At 42.6% G+C, this 25504-nt stretch overlaps 1 protein-coding gene across 4 annotated transcripts in view; it reads left to right on the top strand.

Moving 5' to 3' along the window:
• The window catches only part of sipa1l2 (signal induced proliferation associated 1 like 2), a 463054-nt gene that overhangs the window by 156848 nt on the left and 280702 nt on the right, over positions 1–25504 (top strand). For all 4 annotated transcript variants that reach the window (XM_033021738.1, XM_033021739.1, XM_033021741.1 and 1 more), the window contains exon 3: positions 5723–7594. In XM_033021738.1, the coding sequence (XP_032877629.1) occupies positions 6085–7594 (1510 nt within the window). In that variant the 5' untranslated portion in view covers positions 5723–6084. The remainder of the gene's footprint in view (positions 1–5722; positions 7595–25504) is intronic.

The following is a 25504-nucleotide window of genomic DNA, read 5'->3' on the forward strand; positions in this document are numbered from 1 at the left end:
GAATGCGGAAGGGGAGCCGACCGGCACAGGAGAGCCTGGGGAAGGGGACTGTGCAGGAGAGATTGGAGCAGGCGGTGAGAGAGGAGCGCGGGAAGGGGAGGAGCAGACGGGGTTGAGAAACCAGGAGGAGCATGGTGAGGGGACCGCGGCGAACGGGCAGATGGGGGCATGCGAGTCGAGGGGTAGTTAGTGGGAGCAGGCTCGAATCGCAACCGAGGAGCATGCGGGGCCGCAGGGGATGGCTTAGGCTCGTTGACAGCCAGCAGGTGCTGGCGGCTGCGGCGATAGATAGTCCCTTCAAAGTCCACCAAGTAGGACCGTGGTGAATTGTCCACCCCGACCACGGTTGCGAGTCGGGAGAAACCGGTGGAAGTCTGCAAGCGAACAACCTGGCCAGGCAGCAGAGGTGAGAGGGGGCGACAGGACTTGTCGTGGGAGCGGTGCTGAACTTCATGCCGTTGAGCAATCCGTTGCTGGACAGCAGCAGGCTGAAGGACCTTTGGCACCAAGGATTGTTGTGCGATCGGCATCGGAGGGCGAAGAACGCGTGACATCAGACGTTGAGCAGGGGATCGCATGGTATTGTCCCTGGAAATGTTACGGAGGTTTAACAAGCCCTGGTAGAAATCACTGTTGGAGAGACGAGACTGTTCGAGCAAGGTCTTGGCGCTGCGGACAGCACGTTCGGCCAGGCCATTGCTCTGCGGATATTCTGGGCTGCTGGTGAAATGAGTGAAGTTCCACTTCACGGCAAAAGCTTTGAACTCAGCGCTGGTGAACTGACGGCCGTTGTCGGTCTGTAAACGGACCGGGGACCCAAAGGTGGCGAAGTGTCGGCGCAGCTTACTGAGGACCATCTCAGAGGTGATGGCAGGGAGAAGGTCCACTTCGAACCAGTTCGAGTAGGAATCAACCAACATGAGGTATTGCTTACCACGCCAATCAAAAATGTCTGCGGCCAGCGATGACCAGGGTATGTCAGGGGCCGGCTGTTGTAGAAGCGGCTGGCGCTGCTGGTGAGGGGCAAGAGAGTTGCAATCAGGGCAGGAGGCTACACGGGCCTTAATGTACTTTGCCATGCCAGGCCAATAGTACTGTTCTTGGGCATGTGAGACTGTGGCATCGGCTCCTGGGTGCCCCATGTGGGCAGCGGTGTAGTACGAGGCATATAGGGAGGCAGGGACGACCACCTTGTGACCCTTGATGATGATCCCGTCCCGGAGCACCAGTTCATCGCGAACCAGAAAGAAAGGAAGTACACCCGCAGGCAACGAGGTGCGCTTGTCGGGCCACCCGCGCCTGATGACAGCAGCAAGCTGTTGCAGATCGGGGTCGTTGGCAGTGTGCTCAACCAGGCACTGCAGCTGTTTGGAGGGAACGAAATTGACGTTGAGAACCTGCAAGTCCTCCTGTTCGTAGGGATGTCTGTCGCAGGAGGACCGGGGGGCTCTGGACAGGGCGTCAGCCACGTGCATCTCAGTGCCCTTCTTGTACACGATCTTGAAGTCGAACCGCTGTAGTTGCAGCATCATCCGCTGCAGTCTGGCCGGGGCGATGTGGATTGGCTTGTTGAGGATAGTCACTAAAGGTTGATGATCCGTCTCGACAGTGAACCTGGCACCGAAAAGGAAGTCCTTAAATTTGGAGCAGGCAAACACAACCGCCAGAAGCTCCTTCTCTATTTGAGCATAGCGCTGCTCGGTGTCCGTCATAGTCCGCGAGACATAGGATATGGGCTGCAGCGAGCCATCACCATAGAGCTGCAGGCAGGCAGCACCGAGTCCAAAACGGGAAGCATCGCACGTCACCACGATTGGACGCTGCAGATTGAAGAACCGAAGAGTCGGTGTGCTGATCAGCTTCGTTTTGAGGAGATCGAAAGCCTGCTGGTGTTGGGGAAACCAGGACCAGGCGATGTCCTTCTTTGTCAATTGCCTCAGAGGCGCGCTCAGATCGCTGAGGTTCGGGATAAACTTGCCCAGGTAATTGACCATACCCAGGAACCGCTGCAGGTTGGTAACATCAGTCGGGGCAGGCAGCTCGGAGATAGCGTTTGTCTTCTGCGGATCAGGTTTCAGCCCGCGGGATGTGAAAATGTGGCCAACATATGGCACCTCAGCTACACGAAACCTGCATTTAGACGGGTTCAGCTTTAGGTTGATCTGACGAGCGTGGTCAAGAATCCGTCGGAGGTTTCGATCATGCTCAGCAGCATCTCTCCCATAAACAAGAATGTCATCCACAATAATGGCACACGGCAGACCGGCAAACAGTTGCTCCATGGAGCGCTGAAACACCTCGCTAGCAGAGTTGATGCCGAACAGCATTCGTAAAAACTTGAACCTTCCGAAGGGTGTACTAAAAGTAGTTAAGTCTGAGGAGCGTTTGTCCAGAGGTATTTGCCAGAACGAGCTTCTGGCATCGAGGACCGAAAACACTGGCCTGACCGACCTGGGCAGCAACATCTTCTACAGTCCGCATAGGGTAGTGGGGACGTTTTATAGCCATATTTAAATCCTTGGGGTTGATGCACACCCGTATTTCGTTCTTACCCTTCTTCATGGTGGCGACCATGGTGGAGACCCATTCGGTGGGATCGCTGACGGCTTCCAACATCCCCATTTCAACCATGTTGTTCAGCATGGCTTCCACCTTGTCCTTCATAGCGAATGACACCCTGTGTGAGGCACGGATCACAGGCGTGACAGAGGGGTCAGTAGCAATCTTGTACACAAGAGGCAGCTTCCCCAATTTGTCATCGAAGAGGTCGGGGTACTCGGAGAGTGGGTTCAGCATCACCCGCACTTCGTGGACCGTGCGGTCGAAAGACACCAGGCCCACGTCCTGGCAGGCTTGATTACTCAAAAGAGTCACGCAGTCACTGTCCAGAATGAAGAACGACAGGTCACGGGATGCTTTCTGCAGCACACAATGGAAGGTGGCCCTCCCCACGGGTGTTAGCTCTTCTCCCCCATAAGCACGTAGTATAGAGCGATCAGCAGTCAACAGCTCATTACTCCTTATCTTGTTGAACAGTGATGTTGACATAACATTCACTTTTGCACCCGTATCTAACTTTGCAGAGAAAGACTTGTTGTTCACAGTAACGAGCACCGAAGGATCGGGGAGGCGAGATCGACTATGGAGGAGAGTGTAAATACTGGTGTCACCCATGGAAATGCTGAGCTCAGAGTCGGGGGCAGTGTCGGCAGAAGACTGAGAATTGAGGTCATTATCAACCTGCTGAAGGTTGTTTAAGAATTGTCTGGAAGGTTGGGGAGCGTTCCCACGGGAGCGGCACACAGCTGCAAAATGGTTCAGTTTACCACAGAAATTACAGGCTTTTCCAAATGCCGGGCACTGGGACTGCATGGAGTGCACATAACTGCAGTTGGGGCACTTCTTGGTATTCAGGACCCTGGATGTGCGGGCGGGACGCGGCGGAGGGCGAAGATTGTCTTGCCTGCGACGAGGCACGGCGAAGCCCGTTAGATTTATAGCACGGTTTTCAGACCCCCTCAGCCCATGAGGCGGGACAACCACTTCAGCGATACGGCAGGCATGCATTACCTGAGTTAGAGTGAGGTCCGGCTTCTGAAGCAGATCTGCACGTAGTTTCTGATCTAGCATGCCGGTGACCAGGATATCCCTGGTGAGTTGATCACGCATGGTATCGAAACGGCACCGCTGAGCAAGGTAGCGCAGGTCGGCGATAAAACACTCAACAGGCTCATTAGGCTGCTGCTTACGAGTAAAGAATCTAGCCCGCTCCAATATGCGGTTGGAGGGCAAGTCACAAATCTCCACAAACTTGCGCAAGAGACATACCGGGTCATTAGCAGATTCCGCCGGCGCGACGACCTGGTCGTTGTCATCCAGGACCTCTGGAGTGTAGACGAAAGCTTGAGCACGTTTCATGGCGTCTGGACCGGCAAGGTTCAACAGAAGGGAGGCTTTGACCGCATCTGGGTCATTTCGGTGCACAATGTTAACAAAGTGATTGAAGTCCATCACAAAAGTCGCCCATCGTTCCGCAATGCCAGCGTCAAAGACAAGGGGAGATGGCCTTCGGCATGAAGATGCCATGACAAAATGAAATTAAACACTGATACAAAAGGAAGAAATAAAAACCGATAAACAGGAGGCGCTAGGCTTACTTGCTGACACCATGTAAAGGAGTGAAGTCTAACACACTGTAACCTTCACTGAGTCCTTTATTATAGCACATGGTACACACGTCCCAGCACTGACTGCATCTAGTCTTCAGGCGTGCTGGAACCAACAGGGAGGAACGAAGGGAGGATCTCACAGTTATACTGATATGGGTAGGCGTGGTTAGTGGTATTGAGGTAGCTACATTATAGGTTGCATGCATAAACCATCTACAGATGTTAAAACTATCAGCAGACTAAATATTAGTGATTGATGCTGAGATTAATATATATTCAAATATATTCAAAAACAACTTAAAACTTTATGCTAAGGAATGTGCAGTTTCACAGTTCCATTAACCCAGGTTCAGTTTTGATCTCCGGTGTTTGCTGTGTGCAGTGACTGCATGGGTTTCCCCTCGTGTTCCTGTTTCCTCCCGTATCCCAAAAAATGTGTGGTTTGCTAGATTAATTGGCCACGTAAATTATCCATTTGATGAAGGTGAGTGGTGGAATCTGCCCAGAGATGATGTGAAAATAGGGAGAATAAAATAGATTAGGGTAGGATTAGTGTCCAAGTGGGTTCTTGATACTCAATGTGGACATTGCATGTTTGAAGTTAATCTTAAAATTAAGGAATAATGAAAGGAAAACATTCTGTACATTTTAAACATTAGAAAACACTTAAAAACAGATGTATTGACATAAAAAATGTAAATTACATTGAACTCTACTCATCTTTCTGGAGCCAATCCTCGCCACCAAAGTGAATGGAATTGCTGGACTGATCATGTACCAATTATCATCTGGCACTTGATGAGTGTAGGTGGATTTCCATGCTCTGGGAAACTGCAGCAAGTTTGTGCTAGAGACAATCACAATGTCTAAGCTCTTTCAGGATATTTTGGATTTCAGGTCTTACCTGAACTCCATAACTCCATTGAAAAATTCTGCCAAGAATTTTCTTGATTAATCTTCCCCCTCGAGAGTCTATGATTTGTTTTTATTTCAGTCTTGAAATTCTGCAGTGAAATGTGCCATTCATATTAGTTGCTTGAAATTCTACCAATCGTTCTTCATAATAATGCCAACTCTAGCAATGTTTGTATATAAATATATATATTGTAGCGGCACCAAACGTGGTGAACAAACAGTTGCTTTATTCAGACATAACATGGTTGGTGTACATAGTATGGTCCTCTAACATATTGTCATTGCTGCTGCAGCTGAGTGAGGGTGTTGTCTCGAGCTCAGATACCTATTGACTCCTGGTCTATAGCAGAACAATCCCCTAAAGCCATGACTTCATGTGACAGCCCTCGTAACCACTGACAAGGGTTCGACTGTAAGTGGTCTGACCATCAGCTGATGCCACAATATATATATTGGACAATATTGGATATCATATATCAAAAGCTTCTTAAATTTTACTAATAATGAGATGTAATCAGGAAACTCAAATTTATGTTCCAGCTTTCTTTAAGTTACTAGTTGCTATTGATAATTTAAATTGTGTTTTGCTTCCCCATGCAGTCACTAATTACAATTTCATTTGTTTATTTCTCCTGCAGATTAATAACCAACATTCACCTCTGAAACATTGTGTAGCCCATCACTGCTTTGAGCTGCTGCTTCACTGCAAGTTTTGATGAAAATGAGTGATGTGCAGTTTTCACAAACTGAACACTGATGCAAAAAGGATACAGGATGCACAACTCAGACTACAAATCTTGTTGATTTCATCCAGGTGTTTTTTTAATAATTGGGCGTGGAAGATGGTATACCTGAATATTCAAACTGCAGCTATTACGGGTATCTTAATTTAAAAAGAATCATTCTTCCCAGTTTATGTACGTTACATCCCATCATTCACTATACGGTGATGAACTGGACTTGACTCATCTCCAATTAAAAATGGTTGCTTGGTTTCTGGATGGATATGAATGATATAAAACTAGCACACGAAGAACAGTCTCATTCCAGTGGTGCTCCAGGGTTCTCAGTGGAATCTATTATAAGTATGCAGTCTGATGATTTATTTAGTAGAAAATACAAAGTCTTTAATGGTAACATGGGACCTCCCATTCCTTGTGGTACACCCTGCAAATCAGATAGCATTAATCAGGTTAATGGAACACCTGCTGTACCAAAGATGGGCGTTAGGGCAAGAATCTCCGAGTGGCCTCCAAAGAAAGACTATTCACAAGAAGGAACAAGTAGTAACTTAATGTCATGGGATAGTAGATCATTAGCCAGTTATGATGCCCTATCCATAATGCGAGCCAGTCAGAATGGACAGAATGACCAATGCATTGAAGGTCTAGCTGAGGAGACGACGGACATTACTGAGGACTTGGATTTTGCAGAGGCTGGATATGTTTTTGGAGACCTCTTCAGCAGGTCCCCACAAAGGGGGCTTCACCCAATAAGGCAGAGAAGCAACAGTGATGTTACTATCAGTGACATAGATTCTGAAGATGTTCTCGATCAGAATGCTGTAAATCCTAACACGGGTGCTGCTCTTCATCGTGAGTATGGAAGCACTTCTTCAATTGATTGCCAAGGTATCACTGGTGACAGTTTCTTTGCGATGCTTAGAGGGTATAGAGGTGAAAGCGTAGAACAGAGGAGTCCTGGCCCACTTGGGTTTGATGATCTGTTGCGCTCTGACTCTGGAATATCTCCCAGCCTGCAAGCAGCGGCTCGCATTTCACGGGCTGATTTTGTCAGGATTTCTGGATTTGATTATATTGACAGCCCACTTTTCTTTTGTAAAGACAAGGATAAGTCATTCAAACGGAGGCTGAAACCTGAAACAATTGAGGCATCTCTCTTTAGAAAATTGAGAACTGCAAAAAGTGAACATGACGCATTAAAGTTCTCTTTTGAACAAGAAGAAAACAGATTGGAGAAAAACAACCAATTATGGATGTGTCATAAATGCTTTGCACACTATGATGTCCAGAGCATTCTGTTTAATGTGAATGAAGCAATGGCAAACAGAGCTAATGTGGGGCAAAGAAAAAATATAACTACTGGTGCTTCTGCTGCTTCACAGCATCCAATCCCTGGAGGTTACTCTGCAAATTGTGAATCACCAACAGGCAGCAAGGAGGAACTGAATTCGAAGGAAAGCATGGATTCTGACGACGGAGACGGAAAAAGCAACAACTTGGCTTTGGCTTGTCCTTACTTCAGGAATGAGATTGGAGGAGAAGGGGAGAGACGCATTGCACTTTCCAGAGCCAACTCCTGTTCGTTTACATGCAGCGAAAGCTGCTCCTTTGAATCTTCACTCAGCTCTCATTGCACTAACGCAGGTGTGTCTGTATTAGAGGTACCACGAGAGAACCAAGCAATCCACCGAGAGAAAGTGAAGCGATACATCATTGAGCACATTGATCTTGGAGCGTATTATTATCGCAAATACTTCTATGGGAAAGGTAAGGATTTCAGGTCTGACATTTTTCATCTTTTGTAGTATTTGACCTGCAGCTGAAAAGTCCACTTTCTTCAGTCATATCTGTTGTTTCCACGTTATTCTTTCCTAATAGGGGACTCTTTATTGGCTTTAACTTGCTTTCACTTGGTTTAGCATCCACATTTTTAAAATATATTTCTATATCTCTTTCCCTTTTTTTGACATAAACTAAAGCTATCCCCTGCAGAAATGACTTCAGATAATAATATTAGGAAATTATGGTAGACATTCTGGAGTTCGACCCTTCTCAACCCAACCGTGCACCACCATTAGAAAAATAAAGTGTTTCCAGATGCTGGGATCAACTGAAACTTTCAAGATTGAGATGGGCAGTTTTTTCTTTGTCAGATAAAGCTATTAGAGACAACGGAATGTGCATTGATGTGAGATCAGTCCTGATCTAGTTGAATGGCTTAACAGAAGTAGTGCTGCTGCTAATGGCTGAATATTGGTTTTAAAAAACTAATTCATATTTAATTAGCAAAAGCATCATGAATTTTCCATGAAATTATTCTCACTCATTTTTAAACACTTCTTAAACACTATATATGGACACACTGATCTGTTCTGTATTTATTTATGCCTACAATATTCTGATGCGCAGAGACCCAGTTCTGAGAGCTTGGTAACCAGATTGGAGGGGATGATTGTATTAAATGTCGAACATATACCAGAATGCATTTAAATAACTTGTTTACATGAAGTTCACAGAATAGACAGTTGCACGTACATTAATGATAAATACAACAATTAATACAGCAATAACACTCTTGGGATTGGATCTTGAGTGCAGAACAGCAGTTTAATGTTAAGGACTTATTTGCTATTCCTGGGGGAAATCCAGGTTCCAATATTGCTGAGTTATGGTCAGAGTTTTTATTTATTTTATAAATCTTCTTCAATAACATAGAATCCCTAAAGACAATGAAGTACTTTTGAAGTAGAAGCCACGTACCAATTTCTGTTCATCAAGGTACAATAAAGAGCAATATGTTAATGACTAAATTATTTGTTTCGGTGATTATTTTTTCATTAACAAGCCAGGAGAGTCCCCTTACTCCACCTAAGGGAGCAGACTTAATTCAGTGCTTCATTCCAAAGCCTATTTGCCTGATTTAATACCTCAGACATCACATTTGAGGGATACCTTTAATTTTGTGCTCTTGTTTGTCAAAGCCCTTGAATCCAGAATCTTCTGGCTCAAAGAATCAGAATTGTACAGCATGACAACAGGCCATTCAGCCCCACTGGTTCATGCAAACCAGTGAGCACCCTTCCGAAATTAATTCCATCGTCCCACGCTTGGTCATTAGCCCTCTCTGCCTAGATGATTGAAATGCTTGTCTAGATGCTTGTTGGATGCTTCTTAAATGCTATCAGTGACTCTACTTCAGTCACTCTCTCAGTTCATTGCAGGTACTTACCATCCTCTGGGTGAAGAAGATTCCCCTCATATACCCAGTAAATTTCTTCCCACTTAAACCTATGTCCTTACATAGATTACACTACTCTAAAATAAAACTAAATAGAATCTTCCCACAAATCTCTCCTATTTGTGTTAAATGTCGACATCTAGATGCTAATTTAACACATACGTTTGCAAATTGTATAAAAATTAAACATCTCTGGACTGATATTTTTGAAATAATTTCAGAAGTTATTAATACAAAACTGGATCCAAACTCAAAATTAATAATACTTGGAATATCAGAGCAAAGTTTAACACTCACAACAAGCCAAAGAAATTTCCTCGACTACAGTATAATAACCGGAAAAAAATTAATATTAAAATTTTGGAAAGGCCCTACGACCCCCACAATTAAAATGTGGATTGTGGAAATGTTGGAGACCCTATATCTAGAAAGAATTAGACTTGTCTTAATGGACAAACAAGAACTTTTTGATAAAATATGGGCTCCATTCATTAATTATCTGACGGGATAGATTGGCCTGGCACGAAAACCCAACTGAAACTTGAACTCAGGATTAGATGAAAAGTCATACTTTATAATCTACGAACCTATCTCCAATGACGTATTATAAGTAATCCATTCCACCTTTTTTGTTTTTTTTGATATTTGTAACTTTTCTCTCTCTTTCTCTCTTTTTCTATATATTAAAAAAAAACACTAGAAGTAGAAGTAATCGACAATTGAAAATTTTAATAATGTATGATTGATGTATATGAAAAGTTTTTTTACTATAATATGCAACTATACTTTATAATATGTCTACTTCTAATAAAAAATAAAAAATAAAAAAAAACAAAAAAAAATAAACCTATGTCCTATAGTTTTATCCATCTCTGATATGGGAAAAAATTTCCTGCAATCTACCCTATCTCTACCCCTCTCAATTTTAGACATCTCAGTCATATACTCTCTCTACCTCTATTCCCGGGAGGATAGACCTGGCTTCCCCTATGTCTATTGGAGGAAAAAGCAGGTCAAATTCGAACACAACTTTATTACTAGTGGTACTTGGGGTATGCTAAGAAATTTTAGATCCAACTTAGACTTTGTGCAGATCATGCGGTGGTTATTGTACATATACTACATACAGAGATGTGATAGAAAACTAGTTCCAACTGTTAAAGTAAATTAAGTCCAAATGAGAATGATATGAGTGACTAACATGTAAAATAACAACTGCGGATGACTTCAATGTAATTGTAAAATCTAATTTTTATACATTTTGATTACAGTTTCAAAGATATTGTATATTTTGAAATCTGCGAAATGTGGTTGATTTTTCAAGAAACAGTGAGGCTGAAATGGTTTTCCCATTAGAGCAGTGGACATCAGGTTTTTCACTTTTCATCAGGAGCATTCCATGATAAAAGTGAAGTTAGTGTTCAGAAAGTTCACAATCTATCCAATGTTTGAACAATAGTTACATATATTCACATGTAACATATGATGGAGGAAGTGAAAGATGAGATGGAGTTAGCTCCAAAATTCTCAGTGGAATTTGACAGAATTATTCAGTCTGGTGCTATATTTGCTGTATTTTCTTCTATTTCTTTACTTCTGTCAGAAGTCTTTTTTGGTCCTGGATAAAATTAATCAATAGAAATATATGTTGCGTAATAATTAAGATATGCACAAGTCACTAACTTCATCAGTGATTGCTAAAAAATAAAATCACTTTTTTCACAAAAACTACAAAAGAACAATGCAATTCCTAACCCTTTGCTGCAACTTTTGTTTAAAAAAAAACTTTAATAAATTACAATTGTATAAAAATTGTGTTAAAAAGCTCCGTAAAATCCTTAAATCCACAATCCTTACCTCTTGTGATCTATTGATTCAATGGCCTATTAATAGTTTGCCTCTGACAGAATAAACTATTTTCTCTTGCATATTAGTTATGAATTTAATCAAAAGCATTTTCTTTCTCCAAATTTGAAGTACAATCATAATTTACAATTAATTGGGCAATCTAATTCACATACTACTTGCCTTCAGAATTCTAGATTCTATATAATTCTTGGTTTATTCCTTAGTGTTTAAGATACTATGAAGGAGACTTCTATGTGTTGCCACAAAGTGTCAACATGGGGATTTTAATAGTGACCATGTTGTAGCCTGTGCTTCATTCCAACAGCTTGTATTGAGATTTTTATTTGATTCCTGGATAAAACAAAGCAGAACTTAGACATTACTATAGTTTGAAATGTTCAGTGTAAATCAGTTTTATTTAAAAAAAAAGGTAGAAATGGTCCCTGGAGACTGAGCTGAACATTTTAATTTGCTTCATTAGAAAACCATGTGGCTATAAATGTCAACCACAAGTCACTTACACTTTCATTCATTTTATTTTAAAGGTGTTGCACATGGCTCTCAAATTGTTGTTACATCTGTTTGTGAGATACACTGGTCAGGGGAATAATAGTGAAGGAGAAGACTGAATAACGGCAGGGAAATGGGGCAATAAACATAATATGCTTGCGATTAGTGAAAGAGAAGGAGGATTTGGTCAAAGAAATCAAGTAAAACTTGAAAAGGTCTCCAATTTTTATTATTGCTTTGGATTTAATTGCACTTAATGAGGGGCTGAAATTTGAGGCATTCTTGAGCAGCTGTTATTTAAACAAATTAAATGTCTAATTTTACTGAACTTTTTCAATTTTATTTTTTTGAATCTGGCATTGATGTCAAGGCCAGCATTTACTTGCTCTTGACAAGGTAGTGGTGAGTCAATGCCATGAGCCACAACAACATTGTTGGGCAGCGAGTTCCAGGACTTGGACTTTATAACAATGAATGACCAGGGATTAAACTGGACAGTCAATAGTCCTTTATCACATCCACAGACATTCAGTGAAACTTGTTTTTTGCCTACAGTTCAGTAATGTATCGCCATACCTAAGCACAATCCTGGATTTGTACAAAGTCCACAAAGTCCGGATTTGTAGAAATAGTCCACTGAGACCGCATGCTTGTTTGCTCCATGCGCTCGGTCCTCTGGTGCCATGCCCGAACCAGGGGAACCTCGGCTACTGCAGGGCTTCTAGCTTTCGCCTCCGTCCGGCAGTCCAGCAAACCATTGTTCCTCTCCTCACCAGGCACCTTTAGCCTTTATGCCCTGGGGGCACCTCCTGCAGCTGACATTTAGGCCGCGGTAAGTAAGACCCAGGTTCACTTTCTTACCAGACCTTGCTTTTGTGTCTGCCGTTACCGGCTCCAACCCTCCCTCTTCTACAGTCCTTGATGGACGAATAGGGGGCTGGCCTGCCAGTCCTTCCTTCTGGCTGAGTGGGCACTATGTGAGAACCCTCTAGGCAGTAATGTTCCCATCTGACCGCAGTTATTAGGGTTTGGGAGGTGCTGGCACATTGGCCTGGGGAAATAATTTAGTAATGATAGATATAACCTCTGGTGGGTCTGAGTGAATATGTTGGCTGCCAATCAAGCAGGTTGCTTTTTTTCTTGTTTCTTAAGACTTGTTGAGCTCCACCTATCCAGCCCAATGGAGAACAAGTAAAGGGTATTCCATTCCAGTTCTGTTTTTATGCCTCATAGATAATGAAAAGCTGGGTGTCAGCAGGTAACTTCCTCACAATCCACCCCTCTACTCCACCATAGGATACTCAGAATATGACTTGTTCTTGAACCCATTATAGTTATGCAGCTGATCCAGTTACATTTCTGATCAATGGTTACTCCATTGGGCAAGAACTTAAAAAATAACCTGAACTGAATTAAAATTGTAAACTCAGAGTAAGTAGCTTAAATGAAATGGTATACCCCAAGCTGAGAACTTGTAAATGAGTGGCCACTATTAGTGAATCTGATAAAGAGCCTTGTGACAATTGTCCTGTGTAAACTACAGTGTAATGAGTTAGAAATAGTCAGATAGGTTTGGATTGGCTGTTACATACTTCCTTTGAGTCAATAATAATGAACATCGAAGTAACAGGTCATAAATTAGAATCACCTTTTCCTCCTTGAATGGAGTCAAGGGGGGAGGTAAAGCGACAAGTGTAGCATTTCCTGCAGTTGCAAAGGAAAGTGCCAGGAGAGGGGGTGATTCGAGTGGGAAGGGACAAATTGACCAGGGAGTTACAGAGGGAGCGGTCTCTGCAGAAAGCCGACAGGGGAGGAGATGGGAAAATGTGGCCAGTGGTGGGATCCCATTGGGAGACAAAGCTGGAGAAAATCAGCGGGTGAGGCAGCATCTATGGAGCGAAGGAATAGGTGACGTTAAGTGAGAGCCCTGACCATGCGAGCGTAATGCGCACCATGCGCGCATCACATGCACGTTGTGACGCGTAAATTATGTTGTGTAAATGACGCGAAAATGACGGCCAAGTGAGACAGGCCCTTACGTAAGATAGTGGGGAAACAAACTCTTTACTGACTGGAACTACACTGTTACCTTGGCAAACATGATGCACTGAAAGCAAACAGAGTGCTAATGGAGTCGGCAGAAAAGGGAATAATTACAGCATTATATTAAAAAAGAGGTGTGCTATTGTGCCAGGAATCCAGTATAAATTAATGTGCTGACTTTTGCTGTGTCAAGAACCGGGTGCAAAAGCAACTATAAAGTACCTCACAGCTCAGCCTGGAGAGGTTGATCGTGAGGACTGGAGTTAGGTGGGCAGTGTCGAGTGGTGTATCTGTTTATGGTGCTCAGGACTGCACCCTAGCCAGCACAGTTGAGTGCTTTGGAAGATGCTCTCTCCCTCCCTTTGTTTATCTGTACAGCTCTCCCCAGCCCAGAGAGTTTTCCATAGTAATAAGCTCAACATAGGTCACTGGTTCTAAAGGTTGCTACCATGGAGAAGTGAATGTGGAGACAAATAAAGATGGGGAGATGGCAGCTTCCTTTGCATTTCAACAGTCTGTCGACAGAGAGCAGCTGGTGGCAGTCCCCAGCATCATTCATACTCTCCATGCCAGCCAGAGTGCAGCCCTGAGCTCCTCATCTCAGCTCTGGGCCTGACCCAACCAACACTGGTCTTTGGAGGCAGCCTCTTTAACCAGAAACATAGATGCTTCATTGCTGGAAGAGCTCCAGAGGAAGGCAGGGATCCGTTTTGGGTTCCTGCTTAAAATACAAAGGGGGGGGGGGGGGGTACAAACCCGTGACAGAATTGCTCTTTGTTCCTAACGGATATTTACCTGTGCACAATACTGCATGAATACAGTATTGTGAGAAGAATATTATATTTACATAGATATCCCACTTAGAGACCATTAATTTGTTATAGCATCTTTAACCCTCACAGCTCCGGTGACTTGGATTCTATGTTAACATCCAGAGCTGTAAAATATGTCCAGATTGGTAAATTAATTGGCCATCGAAAATTGCCATTGGTAGATAGGTGACTGGTGAAATCTGGGGGTAGTTATTTCCTCGTATGTTGCAAAACATACTTGACAAATAAAGTACTATTCTGATTCTGATTCTGATTCAGAATGTGGAGAGAATAAAATGAATTGGGGTAGGATTAGTGTTAAATGGGTAATGATCAGTTTAGATTAATTTTGCTGAAGGGCCTGTTTCCATGCTATTTAACTATGACAATATCTCACTAATTGCTGTCAATACATATCATGATTCCCAAGAAATAACTTAGCTTCTCCATTTATAACTAAAACTGCTCTTTCTGTAATAGACACAAAATGCTGGAGTAACTCAGCGGGTCAGACAGCATCTCTGGAGAGAAGGAATGGGTGACGTTTCGGGTCGAGACCCTTCTTCTATAGATCTCTTTCTATAGATCTCTTCTGCACTCTTTCTAAAGCATATGCATCTTTCCCAAAGTATGGTGAATACTTTGTATCAGAACTCTGCTTTTAGATTACTAGATTTTAGTCATCCAGTCAGAACAGTATCAGAACTCTGCTTTTTGATGTCTAGATCTTAAGGTACTGACATGATTAAAAATTGTCAAGAGAAAAGACTAGTATTTTGTCAAAAAGATGAGTTGCCTCCGTGCCCTAGATATTATTCATCTTATTTCCTTTGCTGACATGGTGTGATCTGCACTTCAAGAACCTGCAGTTTGTTAGATCTTTAGCTGTGTGATTGTTCTTTTCACTTTCAAGTTCTACCCTTCATCACAGTGGGAAATGACAATTGATGGCATCTGGTTTGTATGAATGTTTGTGCTTACTGCTTGGTGTGTTACTGGCAGTGAGATGTTGCTCTCAGTAAATTGTAGCAGCTGATCTCAACCAGAAAGACACTTCCAATGATGTGGCAATGTTTGTGTCAGAAATTTACCCATGACCAACCTTCCCCACCACAGGTTGCAGTTTATATTAAGGGATAAAAAAGACTTGCAAATAGGACCACGGTGGCAGTATTGCTGACATGATGTTAAAAATGACTGACGCATTTTATATAAACATATCCATTCTACAAATTGGCAGAAGCAGCTTAGCAGGTCAGAGGCCTTGGTGATGATTGGTTTCCAATGACAGGACTGTAGAATTGAAGTGTCAGCTCAAAACATTGTATTGTCTGGTCAATTAAATTGCTGACAGAGGAACGAAGATCTCAGAATATCCTAATTTCTTTGTGGTCCAGCATTTGAATGTCGAAGACAAGATAGGCGTATGCAGCCATATTCATCCAGCAGGGCTGAATGGATAATCCATCATGGATTTCAGCTATGATCCTGCTTTGTAAGCCAATTTTAAAGGAATTTGACTTTGGGTGATCTCAATAAATAGTTAAAGCACTGGATGTAATAAAGATTATTAAACAATATAAGATAATATTCTAGAGAGCCAGCCACATCTCTGCCAAGCTAATCCAGTACTTTTACGAGATACATGTTTACAATATGGGCACTTAAACTGACGTTGTGGATCGTTACCTGACAAAAAGCATTATTGAACAAATCTAGCCAATCATGATATCTCTCTATCTTCAACAAAGTGAAGGAAGGTTCCTTCAATAGTGCTATTAACAACTTTCACCAATACATTTGGTACCAGACCTCTCAACCTTATTGAAACACACTAAAGAGCTAAGCTCTAGAAACATAGAAATTAGGTGCAGGAGTAGGCCATTCGGCCCTTCGAGCCTGCACCGCCATTCAATATGATCATGGCTGATCATCCAACTCAGTATCCTGTACCTGCCTTCTCTCCATACCCCCTGATTCCTTTAGCCACAAGGGCCACATCTAACTCCCTCTTAAATATAGCCAATGAACTGGACTCAACTACCTTCTGTGGCAGAGAATTCCAGAGATTCACCACTCTCTGTGTGAAAAATGTTTTTCTCATCTCGGTCCTAAAAGATTTCCCCCTTATCCTTAAACTGTGACCCCTTGTTCTGGACTTCCCCAACATCGGGAACAATCTTCCTGCATCTAGCCTGTCCAACCCCTCTAGAAAGGTGAGAACAAATGCTCTTGGTTTCAGGGTAATAACTAACCGAGTGTAGCATCAACAAGCACTAAAAATTTGAAGTTGAGCTAAAACACTCCACTGAATGGAGTCACACCACATGCCAAAGAAAATGATTTGTGGATTTTGATTACCCACCTCAGTTTCCGGACTTGCTGATGGAGTTCTTCAGGGCAATGTCCTAAGCCTAAGCATTTTCAACTCCATCATAAGTAGAAACAAGGGATTACGGATGCTGGTTTACAAACAAAAGTAACAAAGTACTGGAGTAACTCAATGAGTCGGGCAGCAAAGTCTGAAGAAGAGTCCTGACCTGAAACGTCACTCCATCATGTTCTCCAACGATGCTGCCTGACCTGCGGTGTCTTCTTTTTGCTTCATCAATAACCTCTCTTCCACTGAGGTCAGAGTAGAATGTTTACTAATTGGATAACATTCAGTTTTATTTGCAATTTCTCAAAAAGAAAATGGCACAGTATGCAGCAATTTACACCCCACAGCCTTTTCACCATCCAAAAAAGGCACAAGTTAAGAGCATGGAAGCATACCCACCATTTACCCAGAAGGAGTGCGAACACTCTCAAACGCTATCCAAGACAAAGCAGTCTGCTTCATTGCCATGCTAATCCATCCATCACAGTGAACATTCATTCTCTTCTGCCACCACACCTTGACTGCAGTGTACCATTTACAAAATGTACTGCATTTACTTAACCAGGCCATTCTGAGACAACCACCAAAACACAAATTGCCGAGAAACCTGCAAGTGGTGGTATTCCTCTCCAGGTAGGGCCACCACCCTGACTTGGAAACATATCATCATTACTCATCATTGCTATGTATAAATATTGAATCTCCCCCTATCCAACAGCTATTTGAAAGTACTGGAGAACTGCAGTTGTCAAGGCAATTTTGGATAGACGATAACAATATGCATGCCTTGCTTTGTCTGCATCCCCAAAACTGTACCGAATGGCTTTTGATAGGACTTGGGAGACATGTCAGGGAGAGGGTATGGGAAGAGGATGAAACTGTCTCAATGTATTTAAAAATATAGGTAAGAAAAAGTAATTGTAATATCCACTTTTTCCAGAAAAGAAGCACCATTATAGAATCCTTGCGGTGTGCTTGAATATGCAGAGAATGAAGGAGTATGGACCACGTGAAGGCAGAGTTTAATTTGGCATCATGTTCGGCATGGGCATAGTGGGCCGAAGGGCCTGTACCTGTGCTGCATTGCTCTGTTACTTTGCAGTTAGGCTCGATCCTATAGTGGAATATATATCAGTGCTTAGCAGATATCTAATGTAGGAAATGGGTGATATTCAATTCAATTCAATTCAATTCAACTTTAATGTCATTGCACAAATACTGAGTATCGGTACAACGAAATGCAGTTTTGCGTCAGTCCGTAGTAGTGCAATATAGAAATTTAAAAAAAAGAGGATACAGAACAATAAAAAAATGCAGAATAATTAAACAATGGGGGACGGAGGGACCGGAGGAATCTATCGGCGGGACTCCGAGTTCAACAATGCGACGGTATGATTGTAGAAGCTGTTCCTCATCCTACTGGTACGAGACCTGAGGCTCCTGTACCGCCTCCCTGATGGGAGGAGGGCAAACAGTCCATGGTTGGGGTGGGAGGGGTCTTTAATGATCTTCCCAGCTCGTTTAAGTCCACAAATTAGAGGAGCACTCAGCATTTGAGGCGACATTCTTAGGGAGAAAAACAAATTAAATGTTTCAGATTATAGGATCCTTCATTGAATCAGTGCCTCAAATGTTTTCTGTGTTTCACAGTTGCGGCATCAGCAGTTTTGCTCTGTCTCTTTAATGTTGCATTAAATATACCTTGCATTAATCAGAATATAATTCAGTTTTCCCACAAAGATATGCAAGGAGAAAGAAAAGAAAAATAACATTATGTATGGGAGGTGGAAACATAGAAAGGGGTATAGACAGACACGTAATTGTTTGCAGACATGACTCTAGGATGGTAAGTTCCCTCTCTGGTGCCAGAATCAAGGATGGAGGAGGTGTACAGACAACCATGGTTATGGTACATGTTGTTATCCTGCAACGTGGGCAGAAAGAGGGATTGAGTTCTGCAAACAGAATTTAGGATGCTTGGGAAAAGGTTAAAATGCAGAACCTCAAAGCTAATAATTGCAGAATTACAATCAGTGTTTATTAGTGAGTGCAGTAACACGAAGATGATGCGCTGAATGTTTGAATGGAGAGATGGTGCATAAAGCAAGGTTTTCGATTCTTGAGGAGTTGGGTCTGGTTCTGGGAGAGATGCCAGATAGGTTGCACCTCCACAGGAACTTACCAATAACCTCACATGGGGAAATACTCCTGTTGCTGGGGAATGTTTAAAGGATATGGCAGGAAATTGCGAATCAGATAGAATCGGAAATGAGAAAGGTTCAATCTTGAGATGGAGACCAAATTTGCGGGTGTGGGGTATTTGGGAAGGCAAAGGAAAAGATATTAGTAAAGGGCAAAGTGAATACAAAGTATTTTCCCTCCTCCAAGTGATAATAATAACCAGTGTATCGGGAAGGGACAGAGCAGACAAGCTTTATGATGCACCAGCAAATGGAGTAAGAGAAATGATGATATAAAATTAAAGACAAAGAAGGTAAAGGGCAGACTGTTCATAATAGATTTTGATACATCGTCAGCATAAAGATTTTGCTAGTCAGTGAAAGGTGAAATAATTAAATTTGGTCTGTTGAGTATATGTGAATGTGCAGATTGTGGTAAATAAGTTCCATGAGTTAGCTACAGAGAATTTGATGTGGAACTGATAACAGAAACTTGGCTCAAAAAGGGGAAGGATTGTACATTAAATATTACTGAATACAAAGACGGAAACTGTTTGGTTAAAGCTAAGAAACAGCAGAGGGAATATTATACTGCTGCACTTATTCTATAGGTCCCCACAGCTATAAAGGCACAAATATGCAGGGAAATTACAGAGATGCTAAAAAACTAAAAGGTTATTATAAATGAGGACTTTAACGGGGGACGTTATTATACCAATGTAAATTAGGTAGTGGGCAGGTGCTATAGACCTGCACGGGAAGGTAGACGCTCCCGCCCCCACGAGTCTCGGGCAGATGGGGCTCGTCAGCCTGGGAAGGCAGTCCATCTAGGAGAGGGAAAACTCTGATTTAAAACCTCCACTGCCTTGTGGCCATATCCAGTCATGGAAAAGGCTCCAGGAGTAAACCTCAAGAAAAACCGGAGTCGGAGCCCCTAATGCAGTTCGTCGTTGTCTACAACCTCGCTCTGGCAGCTCCTGCGACGGCGCTGGTGCCAAACTGTAACGGCCCTGCTGTTCCTTTGGATTGATCAGCGACGTGGAGAGGGGGGATGTGCTGCATGGGCAACAGCCTGTCCTCCATATGACATCACCCAGGCTTGCATCCGACCAGGATGCATCACCCATGGTCAGTCATGACCGAGAGGGGCCTACTACTACTAAATTGGGTTAGCGATAATGTTAAGGGTATGACAGGATGAAGGGGGTGCCCGGAACACTTTCGTTGAGCAGTCTGTAACTGGCAAACAAAATAATATACACTGAATCCCATTATGATAAATGAGGGTATCAAGTGCGGCACGTCATGGTAGGGGAATGCTCAGAGGATGTATCATAACATCATAAGTTTCAGATTAGCTTTAGTATTGTTGTTTCACTCTGCTGCACAAAGTGAACCTGCCCCCAGTGTGCATCGCTCAACAAATACATGTCTGCCTCTGTTTATTGATTGAAATAGGAGCTGAGTATGATTAACAGATGAACTCTGTTGTATCCGTGGCAATCTTAGACGATCTACATGCCAGGATCTGGAACATCTTACTGCCAGGAAACTCAATCTCATATTATTCAGAAAAAAACCTCTTTTTTTTCCATTCTGACGTCACTGATACTTCATGTGTAACCTGCCGGATTGGACCCCTTCGCGGGCCGGTAGTTGAACACCCCTGCTTTAAACCAATGCCCTCTAGTTCTTGAATCACATATCCCGGGAAAAAGACTATGCATTCACCTTATAGATTCCCCTCATGGTTTTTACTCATATCTAAAACAATTGTTGCTTCATTTTGAATTTCTAGCACCAGCAGATTTTGGTTCCATGAATGTCAAATGGAATCATTAGTACTGCAGTTACATTGCTATTTTAAATAATGTGCGATGGGTTTAAGACAATCAAATTGCTCGTTCTTTACTGGAAATCCGCCGACAGAAAACTATTCTCATTGGTGAGTGTGGAGGAGATCTGGAAGCCTTACCATATAACCATATAACCATATAACAATTACAGCACGGAAACAGGCCATCTCGACCCTTCTAGTCCGTGCCGAACACATAATCTCCCCTAGTCCCATATACCTGCGCTCAGACCATAACCCTCCATTCCTTTCCCATCCATATAACTATCCAATTTATTTTTAAATGATAAAAACGAACCTGCCTCCACCACCTTCACTGGAAGCTCATTCCACACAGCTACCACTCTCTGAGTAAAGAAGTTCCCCCTCATGTTACCCCTAAACTTCAGTCCCTTAATTCTCAAGTCATGTCCCCTTGTTTGAATCTTCCCTACTCTCAGTGGGAAAAGCTTTTCCACGTCAACTCTGTCTATCCCTCTCATCATTTTAAAAACCTCTATCAAGTCCCCCCTTAACCTTCTGCGCTCCAAAGAATAAAGCCCTAACTTGTTCAACCTTTCTCTGTAACTTAGTTGCTGAAACCCAGGCAACATTCTAGTAAATCTCCTCTGTACTCTCTCTATTTTGTTGACATCCTTCCTATAATTAGGCGACCAAAATTGTACACCATACTCCAGAATTGGCCTCACCAATGCCTTGTACAATTTTAACATTACATCCCAACTTCTATACTCAATGCTCTGATTTATAAAGACCAGCACACCAAAAGCTTTCTTTACCACCCTATCTACACGAGATTCCACTTTCAGGGAACTGTGCACAGTTATTCCCAGATCCCTCTGTTCACCTACATTCTTCAATTCCCTACCATTTACCATGTACGTCCTATTTTGATTTGTCCTGCCAAGATGTAGCACCTCACACTTATCAGCATTAAACTCCATCTGCCATCTTTCAGCCCACTCTTCCAACTGGCATAAATCTCTCTGTAGACTTTGAAACTCTACTTCATTACCCGCAACCCCACCTATCTTAGTATCATCTGCATACTTACTAATCCAATTTACCACACCATCGTCCAGATCATTGATGTACATGACAAACAACAGTGGACCTAACACAGATCCCTGTGGCACCCCACTCGTCACTGGCCTCCAACCTGACAAACAACCATCCACCATTACTCTCTGGCATCTCCAATTCAGCCACTGTTGAATCCATCTTGCTACTCCACCATTAATACCCAACCATTGAACCTTCTTAACCAACCTTCCATGAGGAACCTTGTCAAAGGCCTTACTGAAGTCCATATACACAACATCCACTGCTTTACCCTCATCAATTTCCCGAGTAACATCTTCAAAAAATTCAAGGCGAATTGGGTGAATTGAATTGTTCGTGGCTTTTTATTTATTTATTTTTTAAATGTTTTTTTGAGCGTGAGAAATTCTGTGATCAGCATGAGAATTTCATGAATTGCGTGAGTCTCACGCTCAATGCGTGAGAGTTGGCAGCCCTGCCAAAGGGGAAGGAAGAGAGGAAGCTGTGGGGGTGAATCTGGACCCTCTTGTTTGTCACTTGAAATAAAGCCTATCGGGTGAGTTCACCTGACTGTGTGTGCCAGTGTATTCATTATTAATCCGGTGTCTTGACCGATGCCACTGTGGTGAAGAATGCGGTTACGAGGGCGCTAGCTCTTCATACAATGGATGGACTGATCCAGCATTTACTTGAGACCAGTATCAATCAACAGCGAGTCGCCCGAGAACAGGCAACTCAAGAGTTAAGTCATAGTTTTGCTCGGGTAACAGAATCACAGCTGCTTTGTGCCAGTGAAGGCACACAGACCAGCGACGCACACGGAAGCATACCTACAGCCCATGAGCTTCTCACCAAACTAACCAAGCAGGGTGTTGAAGAAGCATTTTTTTACACATTTGAACTGACTGCTGAGAGAGAAGGATGGGAGTTGGATGCACATCTTGGTTCCATACCTGAGTGGTGAGGCCCAGAAGGATTATTGTTCGCTACCTTGTGCTCTGCCTGCAGACTATAATTCCGTCAAGATGGAGCTACTGCACCGCCTTGGCCTCTCCCGTGTAGCAGAGGAACAGCAATTCCATGACTGAATATACCACCCCAAGAACAAGAAGGCAGATTATTATCTGAATGGTGTCAGTTTAGGAAAAGGGGAGGTGCAACGAGACCTGGGTGTTCTTGTACATCAGTCACTGAAAGTAAGCATGCAGGTACAGCAGGCAGTGAAGAAAACAAATGGCATGTTGGCCTTCATAGCGAGAGGATTTGAGTATAGGAGCAAGGAGGTCCAACTGCAGTTGTGCAGGGCACTGGTGAGACCTCACCTGTAGTATTGTGTGCAGTTTCTATCTACTAATTTGAAGAAGGACATTTTTGCTAGTGAGGGAGTGCAGCGTAGGTTCACCAGGTTAATTCCCGGGATGGCAGGACTGACATATGATGAAAGAATGGATCAACTGGGCTTATATTCACTGGAATTTAGAAGGATGAGAGGGAATCTTATAGAAACATATAAAATTCTTAAGGGATTAGACAGGCTAGATGCAGCAAAAATGTTCCTGAGTGGAGACCAATCCACTGAATGTATTCAAGAGAGAGTCACAGTACCCTCCATAATGTTTGGGACAAAGACCTATCATTCATTTATTTGCCTCTGTACTCCACAATTTGAAATTTGTAATAGGAAAAATCACATGGTTAAAGTGCACATTGTCAGATTTTAATAAAGGCCATTTTTATACATTTTGGTTTCACCATGTATAAATTACAGTAGCAATGTTACAAAATTTTGAGATTTTAAAAATCAAGTCTGTAATTTATCCCATCAGATAAAGCATAAAAATAAGTTTAATTTGACACCTAATTCACTTTCATATCTCAAGTATTTAAAAGGTTATGGCCATTTTCATACTCGGAAATGAGCATCTTGTTCCCTATTGATTTTCTATGGACATAACAAAAAAGTTGTGATCGTGAACAGTCAAAAGCCCATAACTTTCTTAAAAATTAAGAGAACTGAATGAAATTTTCAGTTATCATAGATTGAAGCATTCTGAAACAAATACAAAATAATCTTACTTGGATGACCTGAAATTAAAGCATATAATTAGTTAGTTACCTAATTGTAGCTAATTTCAGACTTCAATTACTAGATCTAAACATCTATCCATTTCTTAATAAATTATTAACATTTTTAAATAGCCTAAATGTCCAAATAATATTCACAAATAATTCACAATAAAACATGATTTTTAAATCTCATTTACATTAATTTATAGACCAAATGGAAGGAATTTAGTGTTCAATTGCTGTAAATAAAAGTCCATTTAAATCAGCTTTCCAGTGGGTCCCTGTGGAACGCGCTGGTTTAGAACGTTCACATTGCGGTAGATTTGTGCCCCAAATGTCCAGAAAAATACTGCGGGATATAATGGGCCCAAAATGAGCTACTCGCAATATTAAACTTAGTATAAAGGGATCTTTAGAAGCCCTTTTTAATGTAAAAATATACAACCTAACTTCTGCTATTTGCTTTATGAGACCCTGCGGTTGCTGGCCGTCGCGGGTTTAGAGATTGATTTTTAAACTACTATAACTATTTTACGAGGCCTTTAAACCTAATAATAGCTTTTGCGACGGGGTCTTCCAGCGATTTTTCGTTAATAATTAACTAGGCTGAACATCTTCGATTTGAACAGCCTAGAGAAAATCGCGTTTTAAACCCGCCCCCTCTAAACGGCGCCAAAATCGCGCACACCCTCAGCAGCAGAGCTTCAAAGACGCTTCAGGTAGGCTTTGCAACATACCTAATTACAGCAGTGTTTACACATAGTCCCCCCATTTCAGGGCACCATAATGTTTGGGACACAGCAATGTCATGTAAATAAATGTAGTCATCAAGTCAAGTCAAGTCAAGTTTATTCGTCACATACACATACGAGATGTGCAATGAAATGAAAAGTGGCAATGCTCGCGGATTGTGCAAAAAAACAAACAAACAAACTACAAACAGAATGGAACAGAAGCACATATTCACATATTACATATTTGTGGGAGGGAAGAAAAGGTAAAAAACAGAATTTTAAAAAGACACCACACAACAGTAAATTGGTGCAGTAAAGTTAGTCTCTGGTGAGATAGGAGTTTACAGTCCTAATGGCCTCTGGGAAGAAACTCCTTCTCAACCTCTCCGCTTTCACAGCATGGCAACGGAGGCGTTTGCCTGACCGTAGCAGCTGGAACAGTCCGTTACTGGGGTGGAAGGGGTCTCCCATGATCTTGTTGGCTCTGAAGTTGCACCTTCTGATGTATAGTTCTTGCAGGGGGGCGAGTGAAGTTTCCATAGTGCGTTCGGCTGAACGCACTACTCTCTGCAGAGCCTTCTTGTCCTGGGCAGAGCAGTTCCCAAACCAAATCTTGATATTTCCGGACAAGATGCTTTCCACAGCCGCTGAGTAGAAGCACTGGAGGATCCTCAGAGACGCTCTGAATTTCCTCAATTGCCTGAGGTGGTAAAGGCGCTGCCTTGCCTTACTCACGAGTGCTGCAGTGTGTGATGTCCATGTCATATCCTCAGAGATGTGGACTCCCAGGTATTTAAAGCAGCTCACCCTATCCACAGTTTCCCCATTTATCTTCAATGGTGTGTACGTCCTCGGATGATGTGCCCTCCTAAAGTCCACAATCAGCTCCTTAGTTTTTTTGATATTCAAGAGGAGGCTGTTGTCCGCACACCAGAGTGCTAGATCAGCCACCTCCTCCCGGTAGGCTAA

The sequence above is a fragment of the Amblyraja radiata genome, chromosome 5 (genome assembly GCF_010909765.2).
Source record: "Amblyraja radiata isolate CabotCenter1 chromosome 5, sAmbRad1.1.pri, whole genome shotgun sequence".
In the NCBI taxonomy this organism is placed as follows: domain Eukaryota; kingdom Metazoa; phylum Chordata; class Chondrichthyes; order Rajiformes; family Rajidae; genus Amblyraja; species Amblyraja radiata.